Genomic DNA, 25,546 nt, shown 5'->3' with positions numbered 1-25,546 from the left:
TCTTTGGCCCATTTTTTGATTGGGTCATTTCTTTTTCTGGAGTTGAGCTGTAGGAGTTGCTTGTATATTTTTGAGATTAGTTGTTTGTCAGTTGCTTCATTTGCTATTATTTTCTCCCATTCTGAAGGCTGTCTTTTCACCTTGCTAATAGTTTCCTTTGTTGTGCAGAAGCTTTTAACTTTACTTAGGTCCCATTTATTTATTTTTGCTTTTATTTCCAATATTCTGGGAGGTGGGTCATAGAAGAGCCTGCTGTGATGTATGTCGGAGAGGGTTTTGCCTATGTTCTCCTCTAGGAGTTTTATAGTTTCTGGTCTTACATTGAGATCTTTAATCCATTTTGAGTTTATTTTTGTGTATGGTGTTAGAAAGTGTTCTAGTTTCATTCTTTTACAAGTGGTTGACCAGTTTTCCCAGCACCACTTGTTAAAGAGATTGTCTTTAATCCATTGTATATTCTTGCCTCCTTTGTCAAAGATAAGGTGTCCATATGTGTGTGGATTAATCTCTGGGCTTTCTATTTTGTTCCATTGATCTATATGTCTGTCTTTGTGCCAGTACCATACTGTCTTGATAACTGTGGCTTTGTAATAGGGCCTGAAGTCAGGTAGGTTGATTCCTCCAGTTCCATTCTTCTTTCTCAAGATCGCTTTGGCTATTCGAGGTTTTTTGTATTTCCATACAGATTGTGAAATTATTTGTTCTAGCTCTGTGAAGAATACCGTTGGTAGCTTGATAGGGATTGCATTGAATCTATAGATTGCTTTGGGTAGTATACTCATTTTCACTATATTGATTCTTCCAATCCATGAACATGGTATATTTCTCCATCTATTAGTGTCCTCTTTGATTTCTTTCACCACTGTTTTATAGTTTTCTATATATAGGTCTTTAGTTTCTTTAGGTAGATATATTCCTAAGTATTTTATTCTTTCTGTTGCAATGGTGAATGGAATTGTTTCCTTAATTTCTCTTTGTTTTCTTATTATTAGTGTATAGGAATGCAAGGGATTTCTGTGTGTTGATTTTATATCCTGCAACTTTACTATAATCATTGATTAGTTCTAGTAATTTTCTGGTGGAGACTTTAGGGTTTTCTATGTAGAGGATCATGTCAGCTGCAGATAGTGAGAGTTTTACTTCTTCTTTTCCAATTTGGATTCCTTTTATTTCTTTTTCTGCTCTGATTGCTGTGGTTAAAACTTCCAAAACTATGTTGAATAGTAATGGTGAAAGTGGGCACCCTTGTCTTGTTCCTGACTTTAGAGGAAATGCTTTCAATTTTTCACCATTGAGGATAATGTTTGCTGTGGGTTTGTCATATATAGCTTTTATTATGTTGAGGTATGTTCCTTCTATTCCTGCTTTCTGGAGAGTTCTTATCATAAATGGATGTTGAATTTTGTCAAAGGCTTTCTCTGCATCTATTGATACAATCATATGGCTTTTATTTTTCAATTTGTTAATGTGGTGTATTACATTGATTGATTTGCGGATATTGAAGAATCCTTGCATCCCTGGGATAAAGCCCACTTGGTCATGGTGTATGATCTTTTTAATGTGTTGTTGGATTCTGATTGCTAGAATTTTGTTAAGGATTTTTGCATCTATGTTCATCAGTGATATTGGCCTATAGTTTTCTTTTTTTGTGGGATCTTTGTCAGGTTTTGGTATTAGGGTGATGGGGGCCTCATAGAATGAGTTTGGAAGTTTACCTTCCTCTGCAATTTTCTGGAAGAGTTTGAGCAGGATAGGTGTTAGCTCTTCTCTAAATTTTTGGTAGAATTCAGCTGTGAAGCCGTCTGGACCTGGGCTTTTGTTTGCTGGAAGATTTTTGATTACAGTTTCAATTTCCATGCTTGTGATGGGTCTGTTAAGATTTTCTATTTCTTCCTGGTCGAGTTTTGGAAAGTTGTACTTTTCTAAGAATTTGTCCATTTCTTCCACGTTGTCCATTTTATTGGCATATAATTGTTGATAGTAGTCTCTTATGATCCTTTGTATTTCTGTGTTGTCTGTTGTGATCTCTCCATTTTCATTTCTAATTTTATTGATTTGATTTTTCTCCCTTTGTTTCTTGATGAGTCTGGCTAATGGTTTGTCAATTTTATTTATCCTTTCAAAGAACCAGCTTTTGGCTTTGTTGATTTTTGCTATGGTCTCTTTTGTTTCTTTTGCATTTATTTCTGCCCTAATTTTTAAGATTTTTTTTTAATTTTATTTTATTTTTAAACTTTACATAATTGTATTAGTTTTGCCAAATATCAAAATGAATCCGCCACAGGTATACATGTGTTCCCCATCCTGAACCCTCCTCCTTCCTCCCTCCCCATACCATCCCTCTGGGTCGTCCCAGTGCGCTAGCCCCAAGCATCCAATATCGTGCATCGAACCTGGATTGGCATCTCGTTTCATACATGATATTTTACATGTTTCAAAGCCATTCTCCCAAATCTTCCCACCCTCTCCCTCTCCCACAGAGTCCATAAGACTGTTCTATATATCACTGTCTCTTTTGCTGTCTCGTACACAGGGTTATTGTTACTATTTCCTTCTACTAACCCTGGGGTTCTTCATGTCTTCCTTTTCTAGTTGCTTTAGGTGTAGAGTTAGGTTATTTATTTGACTTTTTTCTTGTTTCTTGAGGTACACCTGTATTGCTATGAACTTTCCCCTTAGGACTGCTTTTAAAGTGTCCCACAGGTTTTGGGTTGTTGTGTTTTCATTTTCATTCGTTTCTATGCAAATTTTGATTTCTTTTTTTATTTCTTCTGTGATTTGTTGGTTATTCAGCAGGGTGTTGTTCAGCCTCCATATGCTGGAATTTTTAATAGTTTTTCTCCTGTAATTGAGATCTAATCTTACTGCATTGTGGTCAGAAAAGATGCTTGGAATGATTTCTATTTTTTTGAATTCACCAAGGCTAGATTTATGGCCCAGGATGTGATCTATCCTGGAGAAGGTTCCATGTCCGCTTGAGAAAAAGGTGAAATTCATTGTTTTGGGATGAAATGTCCTATAGATATCAATTAGGTCTAACTGGTCTATTGTATCGTTTAACATTTGTGTTTCCTTGTTAATTTTCTGTTTAGTTGATCTATCCATAGGTGTGAGTGGGGTATTAAAGTCTCCCACTATTATTGTGTTATTGTTAATTTCTCCTTTCATACTAGTTAGCATTTGTCTTACATATTGCGGCGCTCCCGTGTTGGGTGCATATATATTTATAATTGTTATATCTTCTTCTTGGATTGATCCTTTGATCATTATGTAGTGACCATCTTTGTCTCTTTTCACGGCCTTTGTTTTAAAGTCTATTTTATCTGATATAAGTATTGCTACTCCTGCTTTCTTTTGGTCCCTATTTGCATGGAAAATCTTTTTCCAGCCCTTCACTTTCAGTCTGTATGTGTCCCCTGTTGTGAGGTGGGTCTCTTGTAGACAATATATGTAGGGGTCTTGTTTTTGTATCCATTCAGCCAGTCTTTGTCTTTTGGTTGGGGCATTCAACCCATTTACGTTTAAGGTAATTACTGATAAGTATGATCCCGTTGCCATTTACTTTATTGTTTTGGGTTCGAATTTATACACCGTTTTTGTGTTTCCTGTCTAGAGAATATCCTTTAGTATTTGTTGGAGAGCTGGTTTGGTGGTGCTGAATTCTCTCAGCTTTTGCTTGTCTGAGAAGCTTTTGATTTCTCCTTCATATTTGAATGAGATCCTTGCTGGGTACAGTAATCTGGGCTGTAGGTTATTTTCTTTCATCACTTTAAGTATGTCTTGCCATTCCCTCCTGGCTTGAAGAGTTTCTATTAAAAGATCAGTTGTTATCCTTATGGGAATTCCCTTGTGTGTTATTTGTTGTTTTTCCCTTGCTGCTTTTAATATTTGTTCTTTGTGTTTGATCTTTGTTAATTTGATCAATATGTGTCTTGGGGTGTTTCGCCTTGGGTTTATCCTGTTTGGGACTCTCTGGGTTTCTTGGACTTGGGTGATTCAAATATATAACTTTAAATGCATGCTACTAAGTGAAAGAAGCCAACCTAAAAAGGCTACATACTGAATATAAGATATTTTGGAAAAGGAAAAACAATGATCATAAAATTATCAGTGGTTGTCAATGGATAAGGAGATAAACAGAAAACAGGAAATTTTTAAGGCAGTAGAAATACTTTGTATGATATAATGATGGTATGTATCATTATATATTTGTCAAAACCCATAGCACATACAACACTTAGAATGAATCCTAAAGTAAACTATGGGCATTGGGTGGTTACAATGTGTCAATATAGGTTCATCCTTGGTTTAAAAAAAAAAAAAAAAAGACCAATAGGTAGGGAGTACATGGGAAATAGCTGTATTTCCCTCACAATTTTGTTGCAAATCTAAACTGCTCTTCAAAAAAAATAATATCTTAAAGAAAAGCATGAGTAGAACTAAAAATGTTGTAGATGATACTAAAGATAAAAATTAAGCTTATAAAATATCTAACTAGAAACATGGCATGGAAAAAAAGTTAAAATCCATTCAAATACTGAACAAACATTTATTGAGTCATGCTATATGCCAAGCACTGTACTAAAGCAAAAGAAGGAAAAAGAAATAAGGAAACTACAATATAGCCAGGAAACAATATGATGGAATTAGTAAATTATCTAATCTAAAGGTATAGATTGGATTAGATGGATTATAAAAAATAAAAAGACCCAAATATGTGTTTTCTATGAAAGACTCATTTCAGCTTTAAGGACACTTGGCTCAAAGTGAAGGTATGGAAAAAGATATTCCATGAAAATAGAAACAAAAAGACAACAGGATTAGCTATATTTATATGAGATAAAATGGACCCTAAGTCAAAAGATGTAAAAAGAGACAAAAAGAGGTCATTACATAATGGTAAAGGGGTCAATTCACCCAAAGGATATAACAATTGTAAATATATATACACCCAAAATCAGAGCTCCTCAATGTATTAAGAAAAAATTATTATATTTGAAAAGAGAAATAGATAGCAATCCAAATATAGTTGGGGATTTCAATACCATACTTTCATAAAATGCATACAAAATTAACAAAGAAACAAAATACATCTTAGACAAGTGAACTCGGCAGACATACAAAGAACACTCCATCTAAGCAGAACATATTCTTCTCAAGGGCACATGGGACAGTCTATGGGAGAAATTATGTTAGGTCACAAAAGAAGCCTTTGCAAGTGTTAAGAAGACTGAAATCATACAAAATACCCTTTCTGATATTTTCATATTCTATGAAGTCAGAAATCAATGGGGTAAAACTGATGAATTCACAAGTATCTGGAAATTGAACAACATACTCCTAAACAACAATGGGTCAAAAAAAAATCAAAAGGCAAGTCAAAAAATATCTTAAGGGAACTCCTTGGCAGAACAGTTGTTAGGACTCTGCACTTTGACAGCAGGGGTCATGGTCTGATACCTGGTTCTGGAACTAAGATCCCACAAGTCACACGCTGTAGCCAAAAATATGTATTTATCTTGGAACAAACAAATAAAAAATGGCAAAACAACATACCAAAACTTAGGAGATGTAGAGAAAACTGTTTATAGGAAGAAATGCCACATAAGAGAAAAAGAAACGTCATAAATAAATCTACTATACATCTTAGAAAAAGAAGAACAAACTAAGACCAAAGTCAGTAAAAGAAAAGCGGTAACAAGTTTTGGAGCAGAAATGGAATAGAAACCAAGAAAACAACAGAAAAGATTAACAAAATAAAGATCTGGTATTCTGAGAAGATAAAGAAAATTGACCAAAGTTTAGCTAGACAAAGGAAAAAAGAGAGAAGATTCAAACAAATGAAAGTATAAATGAAAGAGGAGATATTACAACTCATACCACAGGAATAAAAAGGATCATAAGAGACTAATATGAACAATTGTACACTTCCACACTGAATAGTATAAGGGAAAAAAAGGATAAATTCCTAGAAATATATAACCTACCAAGACTGAATCATAAAGAAATAGAAAATCTGAAAAAATTTAATCACTGAACTTTTCCTGGTGGAACAGTGGATAAGAATCTGCCTGCCAATACAGGCGACATGGTTTTAAGCCCTGATCCAGGAAGATTCCACATGCCACAGAGCAACTAAGCCCATGTGCCTAGAGCCTGTGCTCCACAAGAGAAGCCATCGCAGTAAGAAGCTGTGCACTGCAACTAAGGGAGCCCTTGCTCACTGCAACTAGAGAAAGCCCACATGGAGCAACGAAGACCCAGCGTAGCCTAGAAAAACAAAACAAACAACAACAGCAAAAACTTAATGACTGAGGAGATTGAAGCAGTAATTACAAATCTCCCAGAAAACAAAAGAATAGGACCAGATCGTTTCACTAGTGAATTCTACCAAACATTTAAATGACTAATGCCAATCCTTCTCAAACTCTCCCAAAATATTGAAGAGGAGAGAAGACTCCTAAACTCATTTTATGAGGCCAGCATTATTCTGAAAATAAACTTAGATAAGGCTACAAAAAGAAAAAGCTACAGGCTAATATCCCTGATGATTATACTTGCACAATACCTCAACAAAATATCAAAGCTAGCAAACCAAATTCAACAGTACCTTAAAAGGATCATACACCATCAGCAAATGGGATTCATCCCTGAGAATAAAGTGGTTCAACATAAACATATCAATAAAAGTGATGTACCACATTAAAACAATAAAAAATAAAAATCATATGATCATCTCAATGCAAAAAAAGTATCTGACAAAATTCAACATTTTTTCATTAGAAAAAAAAATCTTAACAACTTGGTTATAGAATAAGTGTACAATACCTTGACATAATAAAGGCCACTGAAGACTAACTTACATCTAAACATTATATTCAACAGTAAAAAGTTAAAAACTTTCTGGCTAAGATCAGGAAAAGGCAATGATGACTACATTAACCACCCCTATTTAACATACCCTGGAAGTTTTAGCCAGAACAATTTGGCAAAAGTCATGTCCGACTCTTTGTGACCCCATGGACTGTAGCCCACCAGGCTCCTCTGTCCATGGAATTTTCCAGGCAAGAATACTGGAGTGGGTTGCCATTTCCTTCTCCAGGGGATCTTCCCAACTCAGGGATTGAACCCAGGTCTCCCACATTGCAGGCAGATGCTTTACCATCTGAGCCATCAGGGAGCTTAATGATAATAACAGCCAACCAAATTGTAAAGAAAGAAGTAAAATTATTTCTGTTTGTAGACGAAATAAATCTACAGAAAATTCTAAAGATGCCACAAAAATATCAATGGAAATACAATAAAATAATAAATAAATGAATTCAAAAAAGTTGCAGAATGAAAACTGAACATATAAAAGTCAATTATGTTTCTATGCACTAACACAAACTATCTAAAACACAAAGGAAACAGCCCCATTTACAATAGCACAAAACATAAGAAAATACTTAGGAATAAAGGTAACCAAGGCAAAAAATATCTGTACACTGAAAATTATAAGACACTGATGAAAGAATTTGAAGTAGACACAAATGGTAAGATATCATATGTCCAAGAATTTAAAAAATCAATAATAATAAAATATGCACTCTACAATATGCAGTCATCCATTGATTTCATATAATCTCTATCAAAATTTCAAAGGCATTTTCACTGAAACAGACAAAATAATCCTAACATTTGTATGGAATCATATAAGATCCTGAGTAGCCAAGGTATTCCTAAGAAAGAACAACAGCTAGAAACCTCACACCTCCTGATTTCAAACTCTGTCACAAAGCTAAAGTAGTCAAAATTGGCGTAAAAAAAAGACACATAAGCAGTGGAAAAACTTGAGAGCCCAGAATGACCTGTTTCATATACCGTCAACTAATCTTTGAAAAGGATATCAGGAATACACAATGGGAAAAGATGTTATCCTCTTATCAGTGATGCTTGGAAAACTGGAAGTACACTGGAACCCTTATTTATACTACTCGTAGTAATTAACTCAAAATGGATTAAAGACTTAACTTGAACACCTGAAACCATAAAACTTCTAGAAGGAACATAGGGAAAAGTTTCCTGATATTGGTCTTGGCAATGATATTTTTGGATATGACATCAAATGTATAAACAAAAATAAAGAAGTGGGACTACATCTAACTAAAAAGCTTCTGCAGAGAAGAAAATCAACATCTGTCAACAAAATACTAGTGAACTGAATGCAACAATAGATTACAAAGATCATACACCATAATCAAGTGGGATTTATCCCAGGGATGCAAAGATTCTTCAGTATCCACAATATCAATCCCTTTGATCAGTTCAGTTCAGTCACTCAGTCATGTCCGACTCTTTTTGACCCCATGGACTGCAGCACGCCAGGTTTCCCTGTCCATTACCAACTTGAGTAAGTTGAGCTTACTCAAACTCATGTCCATCGAGTCGGTGATGCCATCCCCTTCTCTGTCGTCCACTTCTCCTCCTGCCTTCAATCTTTCCCAGCATCAGGGTCTTTTCCAATGAGTCAATTCTTCACATCAGAGGGTCAAAGTATTGGAGCTTCAACTTCAGCATCAGTCCTTCCAATGAATATTCAGAACTGATTTCCTTTAGGATTGACTGGTTGGATCTCCTTGCAGTCCAAGGGACTCTCAAGAGTCTTCTTCAACACCACAGTTCAAAAGCATCAATTCTTCACATTAAAAAAATTGAAGAATACAACCTTGTGGTCATCGTAACAGATGCAGAAAAAGACTGACAAAATTCAACATCAATTTACAGGAAAAAAAAAAAAAAACCCTCTCTAGAAAGTAGGCAGAGAGGGAAGATACCTTAACATAATAAAGGCCATACATGACAAACTCACAGATAGCATCATACTCAAAGGTAAAAAGCTGAAAACATTTCCTCTAAGAATAGAAACAAGATAAAGATGTCCAGTCTCACCATTTTTATTCACCATAGTTTTGAAAGTCCTATTCACAGCAATTGAGAAGAAAAAGTAATAAAAGGAATCAAAATTGTAAAAGAAAAAGCAAAACTGTCACTGTGCAGATGACATGATACTATACATAGAAAATCCTGAAGATGCTACCAGAAACTAGTGGAGCTCATTAATGAATTTGATAAAGTTGTAGGATACAATATTAATACACAGAAATCTCTTGCATTTCTGTACACTAACAATGAAAGATTAGAAAGAGAAATTAAGGAAATAATCCCACTTATTATTGCTTCAAAAAGAATAAAATACCTAGGGATAAATGTACCTAAGTAGGCAAAAGACCTGTACTCTCAAAACTATAAGATGCTGATGAGAGAAATCAAAGATGACATATAGCTATACTATGTATCTGGATTGGAAGAATAAATATTGTCAAAATAACTATACTATCATCCAAGGTGATCTACAGATTCAAGTTAATCCTTATCAAATAACTAATGGCACTTTTTGCATTTCTTAACATTTGTATGGAGACACAAAAGACCCCAAATAGTCAAAGCAATCTTGAGAAAAAAAGAAGGAGCTTAAGGAATCGGGCTTCATGACTTAAGATTATACTATAAAGCTACAGTAATCAGAACAGCATGGTACTGGCACAGAGACAAACTTATAGATCAATGGAACAGGATAGAAAGCCAAAAAATAAATCCATGTACCTATGGTCAATTAATCTATGACAAAGGAGGCAAGAATATACAATGGAGAAAAGACAGTCTCTTCAATAAGTGATTCTGGAAAAATTGGACAGCATCATGTAAAAGAGTGAAATTAGAAAATTCTCAAATACCATACACAAAAATAAACTCAAAATGAATTTAAAAACTAAATGTAAGATCAGATGGTATAAAACTCTTAGAGGAAAACATAGGCTGAACACTCTTTGACATAAATCACAGCAATATCTTTTGGGATCCACTTTCTAGAATAATGAAAATAAAAACAAAAATAAACAAACAGCTTTTAATTAAAAGCTGTTAATTAAACTTTTACACATCAAAGGAAACTATAAAAAAAAAAAGACAACCCTCAAAATGGGAGAAAATATTTGGAAACAATGAGACCAACAAGGAATTAATCTCCAAAATATACAAATAGCTCATGCAGATTAACAGAAGGAAAAAAAGGAATCAAAAAATGAGCAGATCTAAATAGACATTTCCTCAAAGAAGACATATAGGTGGCCAAAAAGCCCATGAAAAACATGCTGAACATAACTACTTAGACAAATGCAAATCAAAACTACAATGAGGTGTCACTTCACATGGTTAGAATAGCCATCATCAAAAAGTCTACAAACAATTAATGCTGGAGAGGGTGTGGAGACAACAGAACACCCCCCCACACACACTGATGATAGGAATGTAAATTGGTACAGTCATTTTAGAGAACAGTATGGGGGTTCTTTAGTTTTTTAAACTAAAATGGAGCTACCACATGACCCACCAATCCCATTCCTGGGGATATATCTGGATAAATAAAACCATAATTCAACAAGATACATGCACTTCAGCATTCTTGAAGCATTCTTCATGTGGCACTATTTAACAATAGCCAAGACATGGAAGCAACCATGAGTTGTGAGATATCCCCTCACAACTGGTAGCTATCATCAAAAAGACAAGAATAAAATAGGTTGGTAAGGATGTAAAGAAAAGGAACATCCGACAGTTGGGATCCAAAGTGGACATGAAATACTAAAGAAACCTCTAACCATCTCGATGGCAGACATTATATACATTTAAGTATTTTCCAAATAGAATCTCATATTGCAATCTCAAAAGTGTTATAAATTTCTAGAATCATCTTTTTCTATTAAAAAAGTAAAATATTTAAGGCAAATATGTTTTTAGATCATCAATTTAAATTTATTAAACATGATAAAGGAAAAGAGAAGCATCAAATTAAAAACTCAGAGCAAATTATAAGGAAACAAATGGTGTTGCGAAGACAAAAAAAATATAGGTAGTTTTCAATAGAAAAGTTACCAAGCACTGTAGTATTATATAGACTATATAATGTACGGATATATTAGTTTGAAATTTCAGGCATTACCTTAATTATACCTCATTGTTAAATCCATAAATGTTTTCTTCTGATGTGGAAAATAATTTTTCACAACAAATGATTGATGTATAAATAAAAATTATTAAATCTCAGTGAAAGGAAAAAGGAAAAGCATCTTTAAATACAAGGAAGAATAATTGGTACATCTTCTCTGACAAGTGTATCACAAAACGAAAAAGGTAGCATCAGATTTACTGGCATTTGTATTTTGTGGACATCATTAAAATCACTTTTAAAAAGGAGTGTGGACACAAGCAACTAAGGATTTAATATGATTTAATATTATCAAACTGTGAACATCTATAATACCTAACCTACTTCATTAAGACTAATAGTTTACTGATCAATACTTGCTTAAAGACCCTTCCTCATACCCAACAATCAAGAGTAAATATGTCATAAACTTTGCCAAATCTTTACAATTGTAAGTTTCTAATTTGCAAGTCTTGCCTTATATTACACAGGCAAGGCTCTAAAACATTAAATATATAATGTATCATTCTTTTACTTTCACATTCTGAACTACTATGAAGGCTCTATTTAGCATATTTTCCCTTTCTGAAGTAAATCTTATAAAAGTATTTGCTTATCAATAGACATTAACAGTGATCTTCTGGGAAAATCAATAGCCAATGGGTAAAAATAACAAGTCTTTCATAACTTACTTGATTTTCTTCCTTTTTTGCTATTATATTATGATTATACTTTTGACAGAATGCTGAAAAACTATTTGGATTATGACATTTTAAGTAAGTAGAAAAACATACATTCAATACAGAGAAATTTGTCATTAACTATCTCAGATAAGAACATTCACTATGGTTTGCACTCTTAAATTAACTGCTAATAGCCAATGGGAAGACCTTTTCATCCAAAACAGGTAATTAAAGCCTATAGTGAATACAATTTCTAAAACCCAGCAGTTTATTTCAGCCTCCTCCATACCATCAGAAGACCCACAACAGAATGAGACATTTATTTATTATGAATCTAAACCATCTGCATTTATTAAAAGAAAATAAAAGATCAAACCTGTTCTTCCAGATCTGCAGGGCTTTCTTCCATGCTCTTTAATAAATTCTTAATTTCAACAAATATTTGGGAATTTCGATTTGTGTACGTAAACAAGTAAATATTTAAAGTTGCAGAGATATAAAATTATATATATATATGCATTAATGCTGTTTAGGCTATTTATATATGAGTTATTAAATAATTCTTAAATCTTTAAGAAATGTCAGAATATATTTTTTACAAAGTCATTATCAGCTAAAGGTTTTGGTTAGTAATAAGAATAGATCATATGGAAAGGACTTTAATGAAGACATTTCCAGTGACGTTCTCGAAATTTTTTCATTCTTATGTTATTATTTAAAGAGAAATATTATTGACAAACCTCATATGTCGCTGGACCAGGAGTAATCTCTTTGGAATCTTTAAAACGCTTTGATGCTTTAACAAATGAGGGTATGAAGCAGGATTTCTTAAAAACAGGATTGTATGTTGTAGGTCCTAAGAGAAAACAAATGTAAAAATAATAAAGCACATTTTAAATTATTGATTTTGGTCACATGGATATTATTCTTAGATTTGTGAACTTAACATTTAAATTTGGCATCAAACAATCTTGAACCCATCCTTTTGAATGCTTAAAGTCATTCAGTTCAGGGATTTCAAATATAATAAGCATAAAACAGAGGCATACTTCATTTTATAGCAATTTACTTTACTTCATTTTTCAGATATTATGTTTTTTCATCTTTTTTTTTTTTTTTTTTTTTTTACAAATTGAAGGTTTGTGGCATTCCTGCTTCTAGCAAATTTATCAGCACCATATTTCAAAGCATTGGTCCTGAAATTTTCACACTAGTTCAAACTTCTTCATTATTAAAATTATATCTGTTTGGTAATCTGTAATTAGTGATCTTTTGATAAGCTAAAGACAAAAGAGAAAAGAAAAGATATACCCATTTGAATGCAGAGTTCCAAAGAATAGCAGAGAGAGATAAGAAAGTCCTCTTCAGTGCTCAATGCAAAGAAATAGATGAAAGCAATAGAATGGGAAAAAATAGAGATCTCTTCAAGAATATTAGAGATACCAAAGGAATATGTCATGCAAAGATGGGAACAATAAAGGGCAGAATGGTATGGACCTAACTGAAGAAGAAGATATTAAGAAGAGGTAGCAAGAATACACAGAAGAACTGTACAAAAAAGATCTTCATGACCTAGATAACAACAATGGTGTGATCATTCACCTAGAGCCAGACATCCTGGGATGCGAAGTCAAGTGGGCCTTACAAAGCATCTCTATGAAAAAAGCTAATGGAGGTGATGCAATTCCAGTTTAGTTATTTCAAATCCTAAAAGATGATGCTGTGAAAATGCTGCACTAAATACACCAGCAAATTTGGAAAACTCAGCAGTGGCCACAGGACTAGAAAAGTTCAGTTTCATTCCAGTCCCAAAGATAGGTGATTCCAAAGAACATTCAACCTACTGCACAATTTCACTCATCACACACGCTAGCAAAGTAATGTTCAAAATTCTCCAAGCCAGGCTTCAACAGTACATGAACCATGAACTTCCAGATGTTCAAGCTGGATTTAGAAAAGGCAGAGGAACCAGAGATCAAATTGCCAACATCCACTGGATCACTGGAAAAGCAAGGGAGTTCCAGAAAAACATCTACTTCTGCCTTATTGACTACACCAAAGCCTTTGACTGTGTGGATCACAACAAACTCTGGAACATTCTTAAAGAGATGGGAATACCAGACCAGCTGACCTGCCTCTTGAAATCTGTATGCAGGTCAAGAAGCAATAGTTAGAACTAGAGCTGGAACAATAGATTGGTTCCAAACTTCAAAAGGATTACATCAAGGCTGTATGTTGTCACCCTGTTTATTTAACTTACATGCAGAGTACAACATGCAAAATGCCGGGCTGGATGAAGCACAAGCTGGAATAAAGATTGCCTGGAGAAATATCAATAACCTGAGATACGCATATGATACCACCCTATGGCAGAAAGTGAAGAACTAAAGAGCCTCTTGGTGAAAGTGAAAGAGGAGAGTTTAAAAGCTGCCTTAAAATTCAACTTTCAGAAAACTAAGATCATGGCAACCAGTCCCATCACTTCACGGCAAATAGATGAGAAAACAATGGGAACCATGAGAGATTTTATTTGGGGGTGCTCCAAGATCACTGCAGATGGTGACTACAGCCATGAAATTAAAAGATGCTTGCTCCTCGGAAGAAAAGCTATGGTCAACCTAGACAGCATATTAAAAACCAGAGTAATTACTTGGCCAACAAAGGTCTGTCCAGTCAAAGCTATGGTTTTTCCAGTAGTCATGTATGGATGTGAGAGTTGGACCATAAAGAAAGCTGAATGCTGAAGAATTGATGCTTTTGAATTGTGGTGTTGGAAAAGACTCTTGAGAGTCCCTTGGACTGCAAGGAGATCCAACTAGTCAATCCTAAAGGAAATCAACCCTGAATATTTATTGGAAGGACTGATGCTGAAGTTGAAGCTTCAATTCTTTGGCCACCTGAAGCAACAGTTCTAACTGTTGCTTCTGACTCTTGGAAAAGACCCTGATGCTAGGAAAAATTGAAGGCAGGAGGAGAAGGGGATGACAGAAGATGAGATGGTTGGATGGCATCACCGACTCAAGGGACATGAGTTTGAGCAAGCTCCGGGAGTTGGTAATGGACAGGGAAGCCTGGTGTGCTGCAGTCCATCTGGTCAGAAAGTCAGACATGACTGAGCAACTGAACTGAACTGACCTTTGATATTACTATTGTAATTGTTTGAGGGCACCACAAATCATCCCCATATAAGATGGCAAACTTAACTGATAAATGTTGTATGTGTTCTGATTGTTCCCTTATTTCTTTCCCTCTCCTCGGGTCTCTCTATTTCCTGAGACACAATAATAATGCAATTAGGCCAATCTGTACCTCTACTACGGGTTATTGCCATAGTGTTCAAGTGAAAGGACAAGTCACATGACTCTCACTTTAATTTAAAAACTGGAAATGATTAAACTTATTGAGAAAGGCATGTCAAAAGTTGAGACAGACTGAAAGCCAGGCCTCTTGCACTAGCCACGTCATATATCCAAAGGAAAAAACTCTTGAAGGAATTTAAAAGTGTTATTCCAGTGAGCACACAAATGATAAGAAAGCTAAGCTGTTTTAATGCTGATATGGAGAAACTTCTAGTGGTCTGGTTAGAGATCAACATTCCCTTAAGCCAAAGCCTAATTCAGAGTCAGGCCTAATTCTCTTCAATTTCATGAAGGCTGAGAGAGCTGAGAAAGCGCCAGATGAAGTCTGAAGCTAACCGAGGCTGGTAAATATAAAGAAGCTATTTCCATAACATAAAACTGCAAGGTAAAGTAGCAAGTGATAATACAGAAGCTGTAGCAAGTTATCCAGTAGATCTACCTATGATGATTAATGAAGGTAATATACTAAACAACAGATTTTCAGTGTAGAAAGAACTGCCTTCTTTTGAAAGAAGATGTCATCTAGGACTTTCATAGCTAAAGAGGAGAAGTCAATGGCTATATTCAAAGTTTCAAGGACAGGCTGATTCCCTTGGTAGAGGCTAATATACTTGGTGATTTTAAATTGAACCTAATACTCACTTACCATTCCAAAAACCTTAAGGCCCTTAAGAACTATGCTATATAATGCCTGGATAATGTGTCATCTGTTAACAATGTGGTTTGCTGAATATTTCAAGCCCACTGTTGAGATCTACTGCTTAGGAAAAAAAAAAAGTTTCCTTTCAGAATATTACCAAATATTGACATGTACTTGGTCACGCAAGAACTCTGATGAAGCTGTACTATGAGATTAATGATGTTTTAATGCTTGCTAACATAATATCCATTCTGCAGCCCATAGATCAAGGAGTCAGTTTGACTTTCAAATCTTATTATTTAATAAATATATTTCAAATGGATCTAGCTGCCATCAATAGTGATTCCTATGATAAATGTGAAAAGAAAGTGAAAGTAGTCACTCCATCATATCTGACTCTTTGCGACCCCATGGACTGTAGCCCACCAAGCTCCTCTGTCCATGGAATTCTCCAGGCAAGAATACTGGAGTGGGTAGCCATTGCCTTCTTTAGGGGATCTTCTCAACCTGGGTTCAAACCTGGGTCTCTTGCATTGCAGGCAGATTCTTTACCATCTAAGCAACCAGAGAAGCAGGCAAAGTCAATTAAAAACCTTTTGGAAAGGATTCACCATTGCATTTGCCATTAAGAACATTTACGATTTACGGAAAGTGGTAAAAATATCAACATTAACAGGAGTTAGTTGGAAGAATTTGAATGACTGAGTGATTCAAGACTTAGTAAAGGAAAAAACTGCAGACATGGAAATAGTAAGAGGACTAAAATTAGAAATGAAGTCTGATGATACAACTCAAATTTTTGCAATCTCGTGGTAAACCTTAACCGGATGAGGGGTTGCTTCTTATAGATAAGTAAAAAAAGTGGTTTCTTAAGATGGAATCTGCTCCCAGTGAAGGTGCTGTTAAGACTGTTAACATTTTGACAACAAAGGATTTAAAGTATTACATAAAGTTAGTTGATAAAGCAGCAGCAGGGTTTGAGAGGATTGACTCCAACTTTGAAAGATGTCCTATTGTATGTAAAATGCTACTAAATAGCATGTGTGATATAGAAAAAAAAATGTGAAAGGAAGAGATAATTGATGCAGCAAACTTCACTACTATCTAAGAAACTGCCTCAACCACTTAACCCTTCAGCAACCACCACACAGTATCAAGGGAAGAAACTATACCAACAAAAAGAACATCCCTTGCTGAAGGCTCAGATGATGTATAGTCTTTTTTTTTTTTTAGCAATAAAGCATTTGTAAATGAAGGTATGTACATTTTTTAGACAAAAATTATTGCATATTTAATAGACTGCACTATAGTGTAAACATAACTTTTATATGAACTGGAAAACCAAAGATAATTGTGTGACTCTCTTTATTAGGATATCTGCTTTGTTGTGGTAGTCTGAAACCAAATCCACAATATCCCCAAGATACACTTTCAGGGACCTCTGCTTACATAGTAATTAATTGTAAGACACATGTAATTTCAAAAAAAAAGAAAATAATACCCACTCAAAATACATCTACATTGTCAGAAGTGATACCCAAGTCTTATTTCCTAAATATTCATTCATATGTTCATTCATACTCATTGGAAAATACCTTGATGTTGGGAAAGACTGAAGGCAGAAAGGGATGACAGAGGATGAGATGGTTGGAAGGCATCAGAGACTCAATGGACATGAATTTGAGCAAACTCCAAGAGATGGTGAAGGACAGAGAAGCCTAGCATGCTACAGTCTATGGGGTTGCAAAGATTCAGACACAACTTAGCGACTGAACAACATTCATATGTTTAGTGAAGAGGTGATGACTGAATTGCATTGGAAATATGAATAAGATTTAAAGAAGGAGAATGGTGGTTTTGCAGCATACTGAGCACTAACCATGATAAAAGTCAAGGCACGAAGATGGAATTTACAACTATGGAACGGTTGTATGGAGTAAACAGATTGGCTGAATGGAACAAGCCTAAATCCTAAATAAAGATTCTGTACTAGAGCCAACAGTTTCAAATTGTATTCTAAAATGTTCCAAAAATTCCAAAGAATTGCCCAGGGGACAATGTGTAGGTAGAGCCCAAATAAAATTTTGAAAGATGGAATGGCAACCCACTCTAGTATTCTTGCCTGGAGAATTCCACAGACAGAGGAGCCTGGCAGGCTACAGTCCATGGGATCACAAAGTGTCGGACACAACTGAGCAACTAACACTTACACTTAAATATTTTCACCCAAAACAACTACAGGTTCACTGCTTTGTTTGGGTTCCATGTATAATTTTATTTAACCAAAGTTGTTCAGTAATTTTTATAAAAAAGCTTTTAAAAACCACTTCCATACCCTTCTAAGATTTTAGACTAAAAGAGATTCATAAAGAAAAAGATAATTAAGAAATAAACTCTGCAATAGTTTATAGAATGAAATGGCTTGTAGATGGTCTATTTCAGGGTTACTATCAAGGAGTTTAGTAACATTGATAAGGAAAAAGAAAAACAATTCAGAATACTTTCTAAGAAATGCAATAAACATTTAGTATGTAGTGATTGGAAGGAGATAAAAATGAATAGTGGCTATGAGAAAGGTAATATTGTGATGGTAATAAAGAAACACAGAAAGAAGGAGCAGAGGAAGACTTTGGGCTTGATTTTGAGCCAGTTATGTATGAAAAGATGCAGAATATCCAGAGGACAATTGTAGATATGTAACTGAAACTCATGAGAAAGCTGACCTGGAAAGAAAGAATGGAGCTACTTATGTAGAGGCAATACTCAAGGTTTCTCTAAGTGAAAGAGCATGGAGAGGGAAAACTAAATAACTGAAGAGTGGAACTTGGGAGATTGCACACAGAGAGGGAACAGAAGAGTCAAAGAAGGAAACAGTCTAGTTAATACACCTAGCTACTACAACATCATAGACAACAAATAGAAAGAGGCTACTTTTTTCTCCATTTCCATGTTAACCAAGAATTACTGTCTATAGCATGCCATGCCTCGTATATGAAGAGGGTTGTTGTTTAGTCACTAAGTATTGTCTGACTCTTTCTCAACCCTATGGACTATAGCCTGCCAGGTTCCTCTGTTCATGGGATTGCCCAGGCAAGAATACAGGAGCAGGTGCCCATTTCCTTCTCCAGGGAATCTCTCAAACCAGGGATCAAACACGTCTCCTGCATTGCAGATGGATTCTCTACCACTGAGCCACCGGAGAAGTGCATGAAGAGGGTTAGATGTCAACCATATCAAATATTTCATGAGGAGGTTTACAGTAGAGTGTATGTACTGTGCTTAGTCGCTCAGTTGTGTCCAACTCTGCAACCCCATGGACTGTAGCCCACCAGGCTCCTTGGTCCATGGGATTCTCCAGGCAAGAATACTAGAGTGGGCCACCATTCCCTTTTCCAGGGTATCTTCCCAACCCAGTGATCAAACCCAGGTTTCCCAAATTGCAGGCAGATTCTTTACCATTTGAGCTACCAGGGAAGCAGGGAAGTAGTGCATATAGAATGTAACTTTAGAAGAGCGGTGACAAATGAAACTAAATTAGAAGGCATTAAAAAGACACTGTGGAATGAGGCAATAAAGACTTAAAGCACAGAATACTGACAATGAACATAAACAGTAAATAGCAGAATAGATATAAAGATATTAATAGGATACAAAATTAATGCCTCTATCTCCCTAGGAGACATGCAATTTGAAACAACTTACTTTGAAGAATACATTCTTGTTGATATTTTAGAATCTTATGTATTTTAGAATTGATAGGTTCACATGAAACATTTTTAAAGCTTTAGCTTCATTTACAAAGGACGTTTCAAAATTTTAAATAAAATGTAACATTTGACTCTAGATTAATCATTCTAATATCAATTCAATTAATGGGATAGATATCCAAAGTTATAAAGCCCTTGTGAGAGACTGCTACAGAACAGAACACAAACAGAATGTTTCTGTCCCTCTACAATTCATATTTTGAAATCCTAATCCCCAGTGTGAGGGTATTTGGAGATGGGGACTTTGAGAGGTAATTAGTTCATTACGGGGGAGCCCTTGTGATGGGATTATTGTCCTTGTAAGAGGAGACATAATGAGCTTATTTTCTCTCTCTCTCTCTCCCTCCCTCCCTCCCTCCACCAACTCTCTCTCTCTCTTACAAAGTAAGATGTCTATCTGCAAACTAGGAAGAGGGCCCTCACTTGGAATAGAATTGGCCAGAACCCTGGGCACCTTAATCTTGAACTTCTCAGATACCAGAACTATGAGAAATAAATTTTTGTTTAATCATGCAATCTATTGTACTTTTGTTATAGTAGCCCACAGTGACTAAGACAGTGGGATGTTGTTCAGTCACTGCTGCTGCTGCTAAGTCACTTCAGTCATGTCTGACTCTGTGCAACCCCATAGACGGCAGCCCACCAGGCTCCCCCGTCCCTGGGATTCTCCAGGCAAGAACACTGGAGTGGGTTGCCATTTCCTTCTCCAATGCATGAGAGTGAAAAGTGAAAGTGAAGTCGCTCAGCCGTGTCCGACTCTTAGTCACTAGTCGTGTCCAACTCTTTGAAATGATATTAACTTATATTTATAAGGCTTCCCTGGTGGCTCAGCAGTAAAGAATCCACTTGCTATTGCAAGAGACATGGGTTCAGTCCCTGGGTCAGGAAGATCCCCTGGAGAAGGAAATGGCAACTCACTCCAGTATCCTCGCCTGGGAAATTCCACATAACAGAGGAGCCTGGCAGGCTACAGTGTATGGGGTCACAAAAGAGTTGGACACAACTTGGTAACTAAATAAACAGAGCAATTTATATTTACAGTGCAGAGAAATAATGTACATATACAAATATAGTATCTTAACAGAAAATCTTAAATACACGAACTGAACTATGCATAAGAAAATGTACCAGTTGCTGCAATATCCAGAAAAAAACCACAAACTACCATCAGGAAATGGGTACACAATTCCACAGTTAATTGAAAACTGCAATTTTAAACCATAAAGATTTATAAAAGTTAATGCAATAGGTAAGGCTATTATCCAAACACTACTGTAAAGGTGTTCCACTTTCAGTTATGAAGTATAGTCTATCCCCCGCCTTTACCATAATGTGAAAGGTATAATGCTAAATGCTATTGATCATAATGCTGATAACTATTTACATTCATGGTTATAACTCATTAAAAGAAAAGAAAATATTCAAATGTAGTTGTAGTAGATTTTCTTTTACTGGAATTCCTTTGAGGAATATTAAGTGAAGCAAAACTTTCTTTAATATGCAGCTTGCTGCATTTTAGCACTTAGACTGCTCTGAGCTACAGAGCATTAAAGAAAAGGTTTACTGCACTTAATTTTAAAATAAATTTTCAATTACGTATATTACTGCTTATATGATACAGGTCAAAGATTTACATTGCTTCACCAGCTCTGATTCACATCTGGATTATGCAGAAACTATCTTCTATTTATTTACCAAAAGGCCACATTTTAATCATGGGTCATAGAAGAAGAAAAACTTCTCATTCCAAATCAAACACCTATGAAAAGTCTGACTGAATCATGACTACTATATAATGGAAAATTCAAGAGCAGGTGATTCTTATAATTACATATTTTCCAGCCCTATGCCAACTCACACACTCTGAAATGTCAACCAATGCTACAAAGCAAAAATGGGAGATAACAGGAACCATGAGTAATTTAAAGTGAAAATTATTTAAGTACACTAAGAGTGGACTCAAAAATAAATACTTCTATGAATAAAGTTGCAAAACCTCGTATTTTAAAAAATGGCTATCTTTATAATGAGCCAAAATTTATAAATCATGTAGTCAATTTTGCTTATGATTAGAGTCCTTATTTCATCTGAAGGTGACAGAAAACTACTGGAAAGTAAATATCCCATATGTGAGCAACATTAAAAAAACATCTAGAAAACTGTTCATTGAAATGGACTGCATGGCTTTGAAATGTCATTTAGAGAGTTTAGGGATCATAGAACACATTTTTTCACACTGATTTTATTCTTCGACTCTACAAATGCAATAAAAGCAAAGACAAAAGATTGGTACACAAGAAAGTATTATCATCAGTGTCAAAATCACTCCTCTCCTGCTCTCAATGCTCCTCTCCTGCTTCTAAAACTTGATTTGCTTAAATGGCACTTCAGATTATGACCACAGAACTGCACAATCTATTAAATTCACTGTATAGGTAATGAGAAAAAATAACAGAGTCCAAATGATAGGTAAACTTTTAACTGAAATTTCTGGGTATGTGTTATCATATTGTTGACTTCTCTTTCCAAAAACCAGTTCAATTCAGTTCAGTTGCTTAGTCATATTCGACTCTTTGCAACCCATGGACTGCAGCACACCAGGCTTCCTTGCCCATCACCAATTCCCAGAGCTTGCTCAAACTCATGTCCATCGAGTCGGTGATACCATCCAACCATCTCATCCTCTGTTGTCCCCTTCTCTTCCCACCTTCAATCTTTCCCAGCATTAGGGTCTCTTCCAATGTGTCAGTTCTTCACATCAGGTGGCCAAAGTACTGGAGTTTCAGCTTCAGCATCAGTCCTTCCAATGTATATTCAGCACTAATTTCCTTTAGGATGGACTGGTTAGATTTCCTTGCAGTTCAAGGGACTCTCAAGAGTCTTCTCCAACACCACAGTTCAACAACATCAGTTCTTCAGTGCTCAGATTTCCTTATTCTCACATCCATACATGACTACTGGAAAAACCACAGCCTTGACTAGATGGGCCTTTGTTGGCAAAGTAATGTCCCTGCTTTTTAATATGCTATCTAGGTTGGTCATAGCTTGTCTTCCAAGGAGCAAGTGTGTTTTAATTTCATGGCTGCAGTCACCATCTACAGGGATTTTGGAGCCCAAGAAAATAGTCTGTCACTGTTTCCATTGTTTCCCCATCTATTTGCCATGAAGTGATGGGACCTGATGCCATGATCTTAGTTTTCTGAATGTTGAGTTTCAAGCCAGCTTTTTCCACTCTCCTCTTTCACTTTCATCAAGAGGATCTTTAGTTCTTTGCTTTCTGCCAAAAGGGTGGTGTCTTCTGCATATTTGAGGTTATTGATATTTCTCCCAACAATCTTGATTCCAGCTTGAGCTTCATCCAGCCTGGCATTTGGCATGATATACTCTGCATATAAGCTAAATAAGCAGGGCGACAATATACAACCTTGATGTACTCCTTTCCTGATTTGGAAACAAGTCTATTGTTCCATGTCCAGTTCTAACTGTTGCTTCTTGACCTGCATACAGATTTCTCAGGAGGCAGGTAAGGTGGTCTGGTATTCCCATCTCTTGAAGAATGTTCCACAGTTTGTTCTGATCCACAGTTAAAGGCTTTGGAATAGTCAATAAAGCAGAAGTAGATGTTTTTCTGGAACTCTCTTGGTTTTTCGATTTTTAACCAATTGTTTAATCAGTTCTATTATCTTCAATTGTTTAATCAATTCTAATATCTTCAAATACTGAATTTGAATATCTTCAAATAATGAAGTCTGTTTAACCATGTACCTCTAAGTAATACTTATCAAAATGCATATCCAAAACCCTATCAGATGAAGTCTTTGATCTTACTGATAATTTTACTCTCTGATAACATAAGTAACATTGTACAAGTTTGAAAGACTTTCACCAGTCTTGGAATGAAGTTATAACACCCTTTATGTATGAATTATAGGCACCAACTGGAAGGAAGGATGATCAGCTTTCACCCTAACACAACTTTGAGTAGGTAGTGTATAAATATGTAACACATGGATGATTTTTATTGATGAACAAATTATCAATTAATCAATAAAACTGACATTATCTTCGAGGTAAATAAAATACCTCACAATTAGTCTGATACATTATTAGTAAAGTTTCAAGATTGGGAAAGGAGTACGACAGGGCTGTCTGCTGTCACCCTGTTTATTTAATGTATACACTGAGCACATCATGAGATATGACTGGCTGGGTGAGTTACAAGCAGGAATCAAGGTAGGAAGGAGAAACATCAACAGTCTCAGATATGCAGATGATACTACTCTAATGACAGAAAGCAAAGAGGAACTAAACAGCCTCTTGATGAGGGTGAAGGTAGAGAGGGAATGAGCTAGCTTAAAAGTATATATTAAAAAAACTAAGATCATGGCATCTGACCCCCTACTGCAAGGCAAATTGAGGGGGACAAAGAGGAAGTAGTGACAGATGTCCTCTTCTTGGGCTCTAAATTGAGTGCAGCCATGAAGTAAGATGTTTGCTTCTTGGCAGGAAAGCTATGACAAACCTAGACAGTGTGTTGAAAAGCAGAGACATCACTGTGCCAAAAAAGGTCCGTATAGTTAAGGTTATGGTTTTCCCAGTGGTCACATACGGTTGTGATTGCTGGACCATAAAGAAGTTGGAGCACTGAAAACTCGACGCCTTTGAACTGTGGAGCTGGAGGACTCCTGAGAGTCCCTGACAGCAAGGAGATCAAACCAGCCAATCTTAAGGTAAATCAACCGTGAATACTTGTTGGAAGGACTGATGCTGAAGCTGAAACTAGCTAACTCATTGGAAAAGTCCCTGGTGCTGGAAAAGATTGAGAGTAGAAGGAGACGAGGGCATCAGAGGATGAGATGGCTGGATGGCATCACCAATGCAATGGACATGAACTTGGGCAAACTTTGTGAGATGGTGAGGGACAGAGAGGCCTGGCAGGCTGCAGTCCATGGGGTCACAAAGAGTTGGAACCAAATGGGTAACTGAACAACAATAACAATTAGTAGCAAATTTTCCTTTCATAACTGAGTTTGGGCTTTATATCCCACTGTTCATTTAAAGGTTTGGATTCAGAATGCCAGGAATATCACCTAAGCAAAAAGTTGAGAAGTCTCTACATATATTCTAAGTCTTCCTAGGTCATCATCAATATATCAACACTCAGGGCTAAAATAGTAAGCTTTTCCCTGTTAAAACTGGTACTAACCTCTGTGAATACTGTATGTAAAAACCAGGATAATGTTATATGTCTGTAAAACATGTCATGTCATAGATCAAGTTATATAGAGTTCTTAAAATAAATACCAACTCTATTTTTTAAAATAATTAAATATTTAATTAGCATTAAACTAAATTATTTAAGAAAGCTATAGTAAATGAGCTATAATTTAAAGCAAAACTTTATTTTTGTCCTCCATGCAATATGTGGGATCTTAGTTCCCGACCCACACCTCCTATATTAGAAGTGAGGAGTCTTAAACACTGGACTACCAGGGAAGTCCTAAGCAAAAACTTTTAACTGGATAATTTTTACCATTTTATTGTGACTATTGTCATTTTCTTAACTTGCTAAAAATTGTTAAGTCCCCCAGGTGCATTTGGATTTGAAGTTTCCTTTGAATATGTCTGCTACAAATAGCTACAATAAAGCTAGGTTCACAGAGTTTAGAGTTTTCTGAAAGAAGAGCTCAGAGAATTTATTTAATGACAACTCAATTAAAAATGGTTAACATTTTTATTTTCAACTTAATGAATACATTCTGCATCTTAAACATATTTTTATAGACTAAATGAATGACAGAATGGGGCTTTCATGCACAAATATTTTGTTTATATTCATTAGAAATCAAACAAAAACTATTAGGCTAACCACTGAATATTTCAGAAAGCTTCTTGCTCATTTTCAGTAAATTTAAATCTATGCATATATTTAAATCTAAATAAGATTTTTCTTCACCATAACAGTGTTCTCCGTTCATTCTGTTGTTGTGAATATAATACTAATAAATGTTTTCCAACCCTGTTCCTATACCTTCATGAAATAATACCAAAATTCCTTCCTTGCAAGCCTT

At 35.5% G+C, this 25,546-nt stretch overlaps 1 protein-coding gene across 1 annotated transcript in view; it reads right to left on the bottom strand.

The window, feature by feature from the left end:
• STPG2 (sperm tail PG-rich repeat containing 2) overlaps positions 1-25,546 on the bottom strand; it is a 626,162-nt gene that overhangs the window by 254,765 nt on the left and 345,851 nt on the right. The window contains exon 12 of the mRNA XM_027544018.1: positions 12,450-12,565. Coding sequence (XP_027399819.1) covers positions 12,450-12,565 — 116 coding nt within the window. The remainder of the gene's footprint in view (positions 1-12,449; positions 12,566-25,546) is intronic.

The sequence above is a fragment of the Bos indicus x Bos taurus genome, chromosome 6 (assembly GCF_003369695.1).
Source record: "Bos indicus x Bos taurus breed Angus x Brahman F1 hybrid chromosome 6, Bos_hybrid_MaternalHap_v2.0, whole genome shotgun sequence".
NCBI classification, from domain to species: domain Eukaryota; kingdom Metazoa; phylum Chordata; class Mammalia; order Artiodactyla; family Bovidae; genus Bos; species Bos indicus x Bos taurus.
This window is presented reverse-complemented; position numbering and strand designations above follow the sequence as displayed.